The 12,290-nt window shown below is 45.3% G+C and overlaps 1 protein-coding gene across 2 annotated transcripts in view; it reads left to right on the top strand.

Moving 5' to 3' along the window:
• Nucleotides 1-593: 593 nt before the first annotated feature.
• Nucleotides 594-12,290, top strand: part of Adamts5 (ADAM metallopeptidase with thrombospondin type 1 motif, 5) — a 46,808-nt gene continuing 35,111 nt past the window's right edge. Inside the window, exons 1-2 of one of the 2 annotated variants that reach the window (XM_005375603.2) lie at nucleotides 594-1,151; nucleotides 1,463-3,314. In XM_005375603.2, the coding sequence (XP_005375660.1) occupies nucleotides 2,226-3,314 (1,089 nt within the window). In that variant the 5' untranslated portion in view covers nucleotides 594-1,151; nucleotides 1,463-2,225. Of the gene's footprint in view, nucleotides 3,315-12,290 lie in introns of both variants that reach the window. The other variant, XM_005375602.2, reaches the window with a different exon arrangement.

The raw sequence follows: 12,290 nt of genomic DNA, 5'->3' as shown, positions 1-12,290 counted from the left end.
TAACTCCACTATGAGGACCTGAAGCCAACCCTGGACCCTTACAATTCCCTCCCAGAGAAGTGCTCAGTTTGGGGACCACGGGGGAGTCCCTGCTGTCCTTGACATCAGAGAAGTTTTAAAACATGGAAAGTTGGTAATTATTCTAGGTGTTTTACATCGGTGCAGCCCTTGGCCTCAGGAATGGCTGGGAAGGGAGGAGCTCCAGCCCTAAAGTAGATCTTTTAACCACTACCTAGAAACAGTTAGAAAGTCATGGATTTTTCCTTCTACCTTGTTAGAATTGATAATTAGGGGAAACAAAGAGAACGGAGTAAGAAGTAGTAGTGGCAATGCCACCCGCATACTGATAAGCACCAATCTTCCTCCTCTCATATTTCTGAGAATGATAGTAGCTCAAGGCTATGGGAATGAAAGGTTATTTTAGGAGACACAGTGGCGACATACGTGTGTATTTCTCATTTAGCTATTATTTAAGCAGGAAGAAAAAATGTGAGCACAACATTTTTAAATCTTTCAGGGGGTAAAAAAATAATTGAGCCAAGGTCCCTTCAAGAGTTAATTCTTTCTCGTCTTTCTAAAGCAAAGGAAGTTCCAGGGGTTGGGATTAAGTGACAGATTGTGGACACTGGAAAGACTCGCTTAAGGGAGGGGGAGGCTGCCCTCGCACACAAAGCCGCAAAGCTCCCAAGCCGCAGGCCAACCTGCCCGGGCACCGCCGCGCTCAGGGCGCAGCGACGCGCCAGGAAGCGTCCGCGGCTGTCCCGCTGCCCCGCCGCTCTGCTGGTGGCCGGGAGAAGTTAGTCACCCGGAGCCCGAAGTCGGCTAGCGGCTAGCGGAGGAGCTCAAAAAGACTGGGGAATGAGGACGCAGGAAACCGGGTGTCCGGAGGGCTGGGAAGAAGTAAAAGGAGTGCGGGGGCCGGGGCCGCCCTGGAAACGGACAGCCCTGGCTAGTGGATGGAGCTGGGAGATCTGAGAAGCCAGAGCGCACCAGCCAGCAAAAGGGAAAAAAAGAAAGAAAGAAAGAAAGAAAAAAGCTTGGAGCAGAAACTTCCTACCAAGGGCAAGAAAAGCAAGCGAGAAGGAGGCAGGGAGAGACCCAAAATGTCTCAATAACTAAAAACACACCAAAACATCCCTTCAGGAGATGAGGTAAGCCGAGGTTAGCCGACGCCGATTGGTTGTGAAATATCACACAGACCCGGACTCGCTGAGGAAATTTTGTTTTTCTTGCCCAGATACTTTTCCCCTCCTCGCCCTAGCTCCCTCCTTTGTCCCTCTTTCCCCGGCATCAGGTCCCGGTCCCTTCCTCCCTCTCCGTCTGGCTTTCCTCGATCGCCCTCCTCCTTCCCTTCGCCTCCCCCCTCTGATTAGGCGCGGACGGGGAAGGGTGGGAGCGGTGGGGGAAGCTCTCCCTTTAAGAGGCAGCGTGCAGTGACGAATTGTTGAAATTGCCATTGCAGGATGGCATGCCGCTATAAATTCATTGTTCCACCTCCTCGCATCTTCACAGCGCTCGCGCTGCTCTCGGCACTCGCAGCGGCGGACTGGGGATGACCGCGGGCAGGAGGACGCCGCCGCCGGAGGGACACGGACCGACGCGCCCCTTCCCCGGCTCGCCGCAGGCCACCCCCTGCGCTTTCGCTTTAATTTTTATGGCCTTTTCCCGTTTCTTCCTTCCTTTCCTCCTGCTTCCAGCAGAGCCAAGGAAATCCACAAAATAAGGAAGGAAGTGGCCCCAGGGCTTGGAACCTCCGCAGCCGGCCAGTGGCCGAGCCGGGGCCGCAGGCGGTGCGCACTAGTTGCCGGCCGGGTGCGCTATTCCTTCTCTACTTTTTGGGTGCAGGATTGCGGCTGCATTTCGCTTCTCTTCTTTTCCTGTTTTTGCTGATTCTCCACTACCGGGCATTTGTCATTCTTTACCTCCCCACCCCCGCCTCTTTCTTTTTTTCTGTCCTTTTTCTGTTTCTTTTTCTTTTTTCCATTTCCCCTCTTTCTGGACCACAAATCCAAACATTTTCCAAACCAACAAAGAAAAGTTCGCACGCTGGCATCGAGACCCACAGGCTGGCGCGGCTGCGGTCCCCCCTCCCTCTCCCGCCGACACTTGACTCAACCTCCAAGCGAGCGTGTGGATGCCCCCTCTCCGCCCCGGCAACTTCCCTAGCGAATAACAAATTCCCATAAAGTCTGGGTGGCGCAGCCCCTCCCCGCGGGCCGCGCACTATGCTGCTCGGGTGGGCGTCCCTGCTGCTGTGCGCGCTCCGCCTGCCCCAGGCCGCCGCACCTGCCCAGGATAAAGCCGGGCCGCCTCGGGCTGCGGCAGCGGCCGCCCAGCCCCGCCGGCCGCAGGGGGAGGAGGCGCGCTCGCGGGTCGAGCCTCCGGGGCACCCGCACGCCCTGGCGCCCCAGCGCAGAGCCCGGGGGCTCGTGCAGAGCATCGACCAGCTCTATTCTGGCGGCGGCAAGGTGGGCTACCTCCTCTACGCGGGCGGCCGAAGATTCCTCTTAGACTTGGAGAGGGATGGCTCGGTGGGAGCTGCCGGCTTCGCGCCCGCGGGAGGCGGGCTGAGCGCACCTCGGCGCCACCGAGGCCACTGCTTCTACCGGGGTACGGTGGACGGCAGCCCTCGCTCCCTGGCTGTCTTTGACCTCTGCGGGGGGCTCCACGGCTTCTTCGCGGTCAAGCACGCGCGTTACACCATAAAGCCGCTACCGCGCGGGCCGTGGGCCGAGGCAGAGACCGCGCGCGTGTACGGGGATGGGTCTGCGCGGATCCCGCATGTCTACACCCGCGAGGGCTTCAGTTTCGAGGCCGTACCGCCACGCGCCAGCTGCGAGACCCCCGCGTCCACGCCTGGGCCGCACGAGCGCCCCCCTGCGCACAACAGTCCAGGGCGACACGCCGCGCTGGCCCCGCAGCTCCCAGACCGGTCAGCTCTTTCTCCCGCTGGGGACCCAGGACCGCAGACTTGGTGGCGGCGGCGGCGCCGCTCCATCTCCCGGGCTCGCCAGGTGGAGCTGCTGCTAGTGGCTGATGCGTCCATGGCGAGGATGTACGGCCGAGGCCTGCAGCATTACCTGCTGACCCTGGCTTCCATTGCCAACCGGCTGTACAGCCACGCCAGCATCGAGAACCACATCCGCCTGGCTGTGGTGAAGGTGGTGGTGTTGGGAGAAAAGGACAGGAGCCTGGAGGTGAGCAAGAACGCGGCTACCACGCTCAAGAACTTTTGCAAATGGCAGCACCAGCACAACCAGCTGGGAGATGACCATGACGAGCACTACGATGCTGCCATCCTGTTCACCCGGGAGGTAGGTGCAGCCAGGTGGGCACAGCGGGCTTGGGGTAGGAGGCAGGTAGAAGGAACTGTCTTGCTGATGCCTTTGCTTCTCACACGAACCACCTGCCACTCTGGATTCTTTAGCCTGTCTCTGTTTCTCTGCTTTAACCTCGGTAGCAGTTTCTGCCTGGGTGACTACACCTCCTTAGGCAATCAGCAGTCAGGGATTCTGCGTGTCATCCCGTCAGAGAGAGGGTAGCACAGGCGCTTAAACTTGATAAGAAGGCACCAGAATGCTGGGAATGTAGGTAAATAGGGAAACGGGAAAGCAAGATTGCCTTTGGATCCATCAGTCTCTTACTTTCCAGTGAATCCAAAAGTAGGACTCTGTCCAACCTGAGAGAAAGAGCTTGGGGGTTCATCTGTGGTAGTCACTTTTATCTCATGACTTTCCCTTGTAAATAACCCCATGTGAACCCCTTCTGCAGCACCAGTGAAGGGAAGACTTTCCAAATGACTCCTCCTATCTGGCTGTCTCCTGGAGTTCTTACACATCCACCTTGGAATCCGGGTTCCTGGGAAGGAAGGAATGTGGGAGGGCCCAAAGGAAATAGACGCCCAATCAGCTGAAGGGACAAACTTGGGAGGCTCCTTCGCAAATCCTTCCCTAGTCAGTCAGTGCATCACAAGCACTGCCCTGGCCAACTCAGCTGCCAAAGGAGGGCTGACTCCAATTCACAGGTTTGGGTTTTGGATGAATATGATTCTGTAGCTCCGGTTCAGAGTATCTGGGCAAACAGTCAAGACCTGAAGAAGGAATGTTTTCCCAGGATTTCCCCATTTTAAAGAAGATGATTACAGGAAAGGAAAGCAGTGGATCTTTATAGACCAGTGAGTCTGGGAGAAAAGCAATGTCTATTTTCACAGTTACTGGACCACCAAGTTAGTGTGACATCGAGGCAAAGTCCAGATTGATTTGGGGCCCGGCTTGCCAGTGGTTCTGAGCCTCAGTTTCACAACTTTGCTTTGACTGCAGTTTTAAACTGTGTCTCTCAAATGCCTGGGAAGAGTCAGCTTCTAAAACTTACCCTTGAGGTGTTTGCAATCCACCCAGAGTAGATGAAGGATTATAAACATTGAAGTATTATGTAAAGATATGACCCGAAACAAACAGTAAGAATAGGAAATGAACAATGCATTGCAGGAGACTTCAAAATCACACAGCTTCACTACTAATTTTTCTATATTTTTAAGGTGCCCATGGTGTGAAGGAAACGTGTTGATAAATTTGGAGTAGAGAAACACTTGTGGTTCCTGGGGTTGACATAAGTGTAAACCACATGTAAACAAAGAGACTAGAGGGGCAGCCCTTTAGGGGAAACTGGGCAGTGCACAGGGCAGTGCACAATGGAAAATCTTTCTCCTCATTAAGTGATATTCTGGAAGCCATCCTTTAGTTCCTCTGCACAGTATTAGTCTTTGAAATGGTAGAACATTCAGTTTGTAGCTTGTCCTGTGAAGTTCTCCGGTAAAACTATCCCTTTCTTCTTTGACTTCCAAGTCTTTTTTTTTTTTTTTTTCATAAGCAACTTTCCATGTCTGGGTTTCCTTGCTTTGCTAACATCATAAGAGCCTGCCAAGAAGGAGGCTTTGGTGAGTTTATGGAATGAGGCTCCCTAAAGAGAGAGGAAAAAATACTTTTGTAGTTATATCACTCCAAAGACTAGGTCATTTTAATAATTTGCTTTAAGTTTTGAATGAAAATTTATATTCTTTATACTTCTAAAAGAAGTAAAAATGAAGAAGGCCCATAATTCATTGCCCTCTGATCCTAATTTTCTTAATTGTAAAAAACAGAATAGGTAAGGATTCTAAATGGTGTCTTTTGCTTTTTCGGGGTTTGTTTTTTGCTTGGGTAGTTAGCAATTCCTCTTACTCAAACTGTGAAATTTACCAGCACACTGTAAATTGGTGGAAGCAAAGGAGAAATTGAGTGTATCTTAATTCTAATAATTTTGGTAATAAAATACTTTTTTCAACCTAATCTGTGCATGGAAAATATTTTACATGGTTCCTTTCTGGCATCTTTGCCAGACAGAAGTATAGTTTAGGTATAGCAATCTCACTGAGTTTGGGGTTGGCCCTCTAGTGTAGAAATCTAATTTTATGAAAAGTGAATATTTGAAAAACACTGATATTATGAATATATGCATCTAATTTAAAGATATTTCAATACCCTTAGGCAGCATTCATTTGTAAAGTTAATCTCCTAATACTTAAGAAAGTGAAAATCAGGAAGGCTGGAGGAGACATTATCTGAGTTCTTCAATCTCAAGGAAATCAGATATCTTAAGGCTTAACGAAAATTTTCATAGCTATTTCTTTTCAATGAAAAATACCCGGAGTTGGCACCAGGACTCTACTTTTACTACTCTGTTTTGGATGTAAGAATTGCGTTGCTTAGCAGCCAGACGCTAAGCCATCAAATCCATGTTTTGATGGGCTCTGAGTCCTGTTCAAATTTTGTGTCCAGATGTCTTCTCCTAAATTGCTTGTTTTTCAGCCATGAAGCAAATGTGTGAGGATATGTTTTCCACCCCTGTTTACTATCCCAGGCCACCTTGAACTATGTATCTGGGAGCCAGCAAATAGTGTTAAAAACTCACCCATCAAGCGAGTCCACTTCCCTGTCAGGACTGTACCTCAGCATTCTTGTTCTGTTCTAATTAGAGAAACTTAGCAGCCCTCGTTTTTCTGGCAGAGGAACCCTTTTCACCGTGGAATGGCACTTATGCTGGAATTCACACCGTTCATGCCATGAAACAGTAGAAATCCAGTCTCCCCATGGTTTATTTTTGCTTTCCAGAGGCCTTTTCTTGTTTTTGACTTTCTCCTTAAATCTGTTTGCAGACTGGTCAATCTTCCTAAGAAACAAAAACCTGGTTGATAACAAAATTGGAAACTGTTTATCATCTTCCTGCAAACCAAAGAAAGCTTTATACTTTCAAGCATTGAAAGCATTATTTTGAATTGAACCACCTAAGTGCCTGTGTAATATAAAAGTTTCATTCACTTTTATGAGCCATCAGTGTGCCCTTTAGTAGGCTGTTGTCTCCCAGCTAAAACCTCTCTTCTCCTACTCTGCCTTTGGGGCTGGAGTTTAAGACATTTCTTCTTTTATTTTTTTTTGGTTTTTCTCCGGTACTGGGAACCGAACTCACGACCTTGCGCTTGCCAGGCAGGCGCTTTGCCGCTGAGCTAAATCCCCAGCCCCAAGACATTTCTTCTTTACTTTCTGATTTCTTGGGTCCTGACAATAGGGGGCACTCAAGCAAGATTAGAAGCTTGGAAGACAGAGATGTGTTTCAGATAAAAGCCTAAAAATACCTCAGAAACAGATCCTAGCGAATTGAGGAACTCTCGTTGACATGTTTTTTTAAAGAAGATGAGAAAGAGTCTGAAAAACCTAGCCTATGAGAGGTGATAGACCACAATGCACAAGACCTATTACACTTTCGTGTTTCTCACATTTGACAGATAGCTAGGGACACCGCCTATGTGTGAGACACTCATTTAGGCAGCTGAAGGTAGCAAAGTGGAAAATACCTGGTCCTATCCACCAGGCTTAGCAGGAGCACAGAGGAGCCAGGTACAGGCAAGGGTCATTCCAGTATAGGAAAACTGACAAATGCTGTAATTCTGCATAGAGAGTGCCCGAGAAAGGAAAAAGAAGAGAACACTTTTATCTGTGATCTTCACACAGGTCTGGTTGCAAAGGGAGAACTGAATTTATCCTCGAAGAATGGACAGATCTGATTTAGATTCAACCACCTGTTACTAAGCATTCTTATCATGCTCTCCATGGACATAAACCATTTTTATAATTGTTCCTTTCAACTGTCTGCAACTGCTGTATTGTTTTTTAAAATTGACAGATGAGGAATTTGTGTGCAGAGGACCAGAGATAATCATAAAGTGATATCTTACAAATGGCAGAGAGAGAAGGTAGTCCTGGTTAGTGCTCTCTTCATTAAAATTAACTAATTTCTTCAAACATTCAAGATGTCCTAGGCACCCAGGGAGTCAGAGGTTTAAAACTGGCACCTTCTTTAAGAATCTCTTCCAGGAAATAGACAAAGAAGTGAGTTACTTTGGTGTAGCATGATGATGTTTATGATACATAGGTGTGATTGTCAGACATGATAGAAGAACAAGGCGTTAGCCTGACCACAGGAGGTAGGCACCAGAGACACACCAGGGCAAGATGTGAAATCATGATGATTCTGTGAAATATAGGAGGTTAATGGTGATACAACAGGAAAAGCAAGGGTGGTCTGGTAATGAATTTTGGAGAAGACGTTAATAACCAGATTACAGAAGAAATGGCACATCGTGTGGGTACGTCATAGGATGGGTGACCCTGAGAGAAAAATTTTTTCATTTAGCCCCAGAGAATTTTTTCATTTAGCCCCAGAGAATGAAAAGCTGAAGATCAAAGTTCTATCTCATTCATTTTCTAGTGAGGCCTCTCTTCCTGGCTCTTTCCCTTTTTCCTGATTATTTTTGCTGTTGCTTCATACAGCCTTTCATGTATGTGTGCACTCAATGTAAGAAGGGAAGGACAGAGCGAGAGAGACAGAGAGAGAAACAGAGAGAGAGGAAGTCCAGAAAGCAACTCTAGTCACCAAGCCTATCTGATCTGGGCTCCATGATATTATCTCATTTAACCTTATTTACTCTCTCAAAGATCCTGTCTCCAAATATGGTCACCTTAGGGGTTAGGGATTCAGTTTAGCAATTTAGAAAAACACTGTTCAGGCTATAACATGGTGCTAAGAAATTATCATTGTAGGGGGCTAGGGATTTAGCTCAGCGGCAAAGTGCCTGCCTGGCAAGTGCAAGGTTGTGAGTTCAGTTCCCCGTACCGGAGAAAAACCAAAAAAAAAAAGAAATTGTCATTGTAAACTGAGCACAGTGGGAAAGTATGGCAAGGATCAGAAGTGCATTCCCAACGAACTTCTGGCCTGAATCTTGTGGGAGCCAGGCTGTTTGAGTAACCTAAGCTGCAGAGGAGCCTCAAAATGGCCTAAGCCAAAGCAGCAGCCTTAGGAAGGAAGAGGCATGGCCCAGTCAAGAAGTGTTAAAAAAGAAAAAAGAAGGTAGATGTAGATAAATTAGTGTCTTCTAGCAGAGAGAATATTTGGGGCTAAGGTTTGTGAACCAAAATATTCATGAGATTTGCAGGAAATCGTGGACAAGATGAACAGGAGGGTCAGTAGAGGAAAGAGAAAGATTGGGCTACACCGTCCCAGGGTCTGAAAGATAGGCTAAAGTGAATGTGGAGGAGCTGAACAATCTTATAAGTCCTACGCTCTAAGAAGCTAACTGATCACAGCATATTCACAGGGACATTATGGGAGGCAAAAGGACCAGTTAGAAGTCTTAGATGACAGAAGAAGGAATAGTGGAAAGAATGCAAAAGAGAATACAACTCCATCGACCTACAGTGACTGATTAGATGTAGCAGATGACAGGGAGCGGTATGTTAATGGCATCATCAGGTTTCCTGTCTGTCACTTCTATTTTCTTATTTTCTGGATATCTCTCACAGTGCATTGTGAGTATTTTGTTTGCCTCTAAGTTATTGAGTTTTACCAAACATACCATAGAGATGAAGACCAGGCTGTTTTCATTTACTATTTAAAAAAAAAAAGAAATTTGCTTGATCAAAAGCAGACTGTGAATGTAAAAGATAAGATTAACGTCCAGAATAACATATGTAGTGATTTAGCAATACCATGGTGAAGTAAATTGAGGAATTGGAATGTTTGGGTGTAGGTTTGTATTTCAGCTTTACTTTGCCCAAGCTTAGAACCCTGAGCACTTGCTACTTCTGAGTTTTAATTTGTTCACCTATGTAAAACTAGAATATTACCAATTAATAGATGCACACGTGTAGTGGGACAAAGCCTTGGAGATTGTCTGGTCCAAATACCTTATGCTAATAATAAGAGGACTTCATCTCAAATCACCTAAATAATTTTCACAATGTTTTTTCTTTCCTAATAGAGACAAACTTTTAAGAGCAATCTACCTTCATTCTCCATTTCTAACAACTTTGTTCTCATTCTCCAGACTAACCCTCGGTCTCCTCAATCTCCAGTTTGCTTTGTCCCTTCTTTTCTTTCTCATCTTCTGACCTTGCATCTACCAGAGAAAATGTCCTTTCTAGTAATCCTGGGTCCAGGTCATCCGCCCAGCTTACCCTTACAGTCCACCTAAACCTTCTTGTCATTTCTGAAACTTAGCCTACCTTTATACCACCCATGATATTTCTGTGAGTCCTTTATTAAAATACTTTTCAGCCCAGACTGTCAGATCCAGTAAAGATATCATCAGTCCTTTGAGAAGCTGTATTGATTCCCTAAAGAAGCATTCATCTACTCCTCTTCTACACTCTACAGCAATCTATTCATTGTAGCACTCCACCTGCTGCTTCCTTCTTGAACTATCTGTTCTGCTTACTAGACTGTGTTTCTTCTTAAGGACAGAGATCTTATTTACTGTATTTAACTTTATTTTCATTACTATAGTGTCAGCATTTACCACAATGGCTTGCAGATTATACAAATGCAGTAGGGGTACCTATGTTTCTAAACCCCTAATTTAGCTGGGCTTTGCATATTCTGATCACCTAGTTTTGTCCAGAGACATGAGTAGAGATAGTAGATGGGTCATTGTAATGATTGTCCTAACAGTTCCAATTAATATAGTCTCTGCTGAAATACAAATTAAAGCTTCCATTATTGGGGATCACTATATAAGTAGCCAGAACAGTAAATGTCATCTCAAGAATCAGATCCACTTGGATATAGGGAATGGGTAAAAGGAAGTGAAATTTGATCAGTGAGTGTGGTTTGGATTCTTGGAAGTATCACACTGAATCCATTCGTATGTACAATTAGTGCATACTTATCAAAGCTAAAATAATTACAAAAAACAGACCCCTAGAATAAATATGCATGAGTATATATGTAGGTATATACAGCATGTGTAACACTTATGATTAAAATATGTACACTATTATTAATTCTTCTATCACTAATATCTCTTTAGTGAAAATTGTATAGGGAGAACATTAGACACCTCAAGACAGGCGAGTGTTATTTTATGCCCTTTTCTAGACTTCACTCTTGCTCTTACAGGAAGAACGTAATTACAAGAAACAGAAATCTTGTGGCGTAACTCCTGTCTAAGCTGTTCTTCCTTGACTTTGCCTGCCGCTGCCGCTGTGATGGTATCTGCCCTTATCGGTCTTTGTGTTTCCTCTGGCTCCTTCTCAGCACATTTGTGCTGCACAGGAGACCACTCTTTCAATCAAGGCCGGAAACCCCCCAACTCCTGTGATTTGTTCCCTTTGAATATTCATGCCTGCTCGGATCACTTTCCCCACCCGGTGCGGAACACTGGGATTTTCCAAACCACACAGTCCCCTAGGCAGTCCTTCTCAAGCGATATAATGGTCCATTTGACGTCTCCACAAATAGGTCTCAGGTTCTGTTATTAGTCTGGATTTCAACGACAAATGGAAACTTTTGCCAACTTCATAATCTAGAAGTTTATACTGGGTAGATGGTCAGGATGTTAGTGACCTCGCTGTCAAGTCTCTTTAGTTTGCAAATCATCTTAGATATATTTTTGAGTTAGATGCAATGTCTCCATCCTGTACCCTGGCCACATCACATAACAGTATGACAATTAGATTTCTGCACACTTTGCCATCTTACTAAATTTTGTATCACGCTACTGTCCCAAGTATGGCAATAAGATAATGATCCTGTGTGAAAGAAGCTTTCTTTGATAGGACAAAAAATGTCACTTACCTTCACATCCCTATGTAATAAACAGAAAATCATTTGTCAGCACTTTCAATTTGTTTACTTCTTACATGGATACTGTATACAATTAACCTTCCAGGTAGATAATTTTGTCACAATAGCACACTTAGCCCTCCACTTTAATTAAAAATAATTCCTATAAGGATTACATCTGTAAGTTTCATGATAAATCTCCCTGAGAAAACAGAGATGGAAATGTATGCTGTATTCTTAACAAGTTGATACACAAGTCATCTCAATATGATACACAGCATATTCGTGTGTGCAGGCACACTTAACAAGTTGATTGAGATCAACATTGGATTACAAAAAAATCCAGATATTCATTGTAAGTTGTGAGGGTACAAACGTAACTGTACTGTCAAGCTTTGAAATTGCTTGTGGGAGGTGGAAAGGTTGCCAGTATATAATTACAGCTACGGAAATATAATAATGGAGCTGTATAGTCAGGAGGCTTAATCAGTGTGGTGAAAAAAAGAACTAGCGCCTCTGTTCATAATTTTGTCACACGCACACATTTCCATGGCAAAAGGCCAAGTGCATTTACTGCAATTCACAGATGACAAGGAGGGCTGATGGCCACTAATGAGCAATTGATTAGCAGTAAACAGAGATGAAGATTCTACGTGAAACTGCATTCAGAACCGAAAGGCCATTTCCCTTTGCTGTGACTCCTCGGCCAGGCTTGCTGCTAACGTAAGGAGTAAAAAGGAAAACTTAATTCTGGAATCTTATTATTTGAAGGGAATGAAAGCACAATTCTGAAGATAAGCATAAATCTTGGTTTTAAAAAAAAGTGTGTGTATACAAGTAACCCTCGGTGTCTGGCAACTTGTTTAAACTATGACCTGGTATTTAACCCAAGAACTACTAAAATGATGGTGGGGAAGGGGCAGGATTCAAAAAATGTATTACAGTATATTATTATGTCAAAGGCTATTATGCAAAAGTGTGCTCCAAATTCAATTTTAAAAACTACTAATTTGTTCTCAACAGCTGTAATTTGGGATCCCATGGGATGACATAGGAGGATACACAGCAAATTGGAGAGGACTATTGTTGATTTGGTGCCTTGATCCACCAGAGCCGTTTGGTTGAGATTGCCACTG

The sequence above is a fragment of the Chinchilla lanigera genome, unplaced genomic scaffold, assembly GCF_000276665.1.
Source record: "Chinchilla lanigera isolate Chin_1 unplaced genomic scaffold, ChiLan1.0 scaffold00006, whole genome shotgun sequence".
In the NCBI taxonomy this organism is placed as follows: Eukaryota; Metazoa; Chordata; class Mammalia; order Rodentia; family Chinchillidae; genus Chinchilla; species Chinchilla lanigera.
The sequence above is the reverse complement of the archived record's forward strand: the minus strand, read 5'-3'. Positions and strand labels throughout refer to the sequence as shown.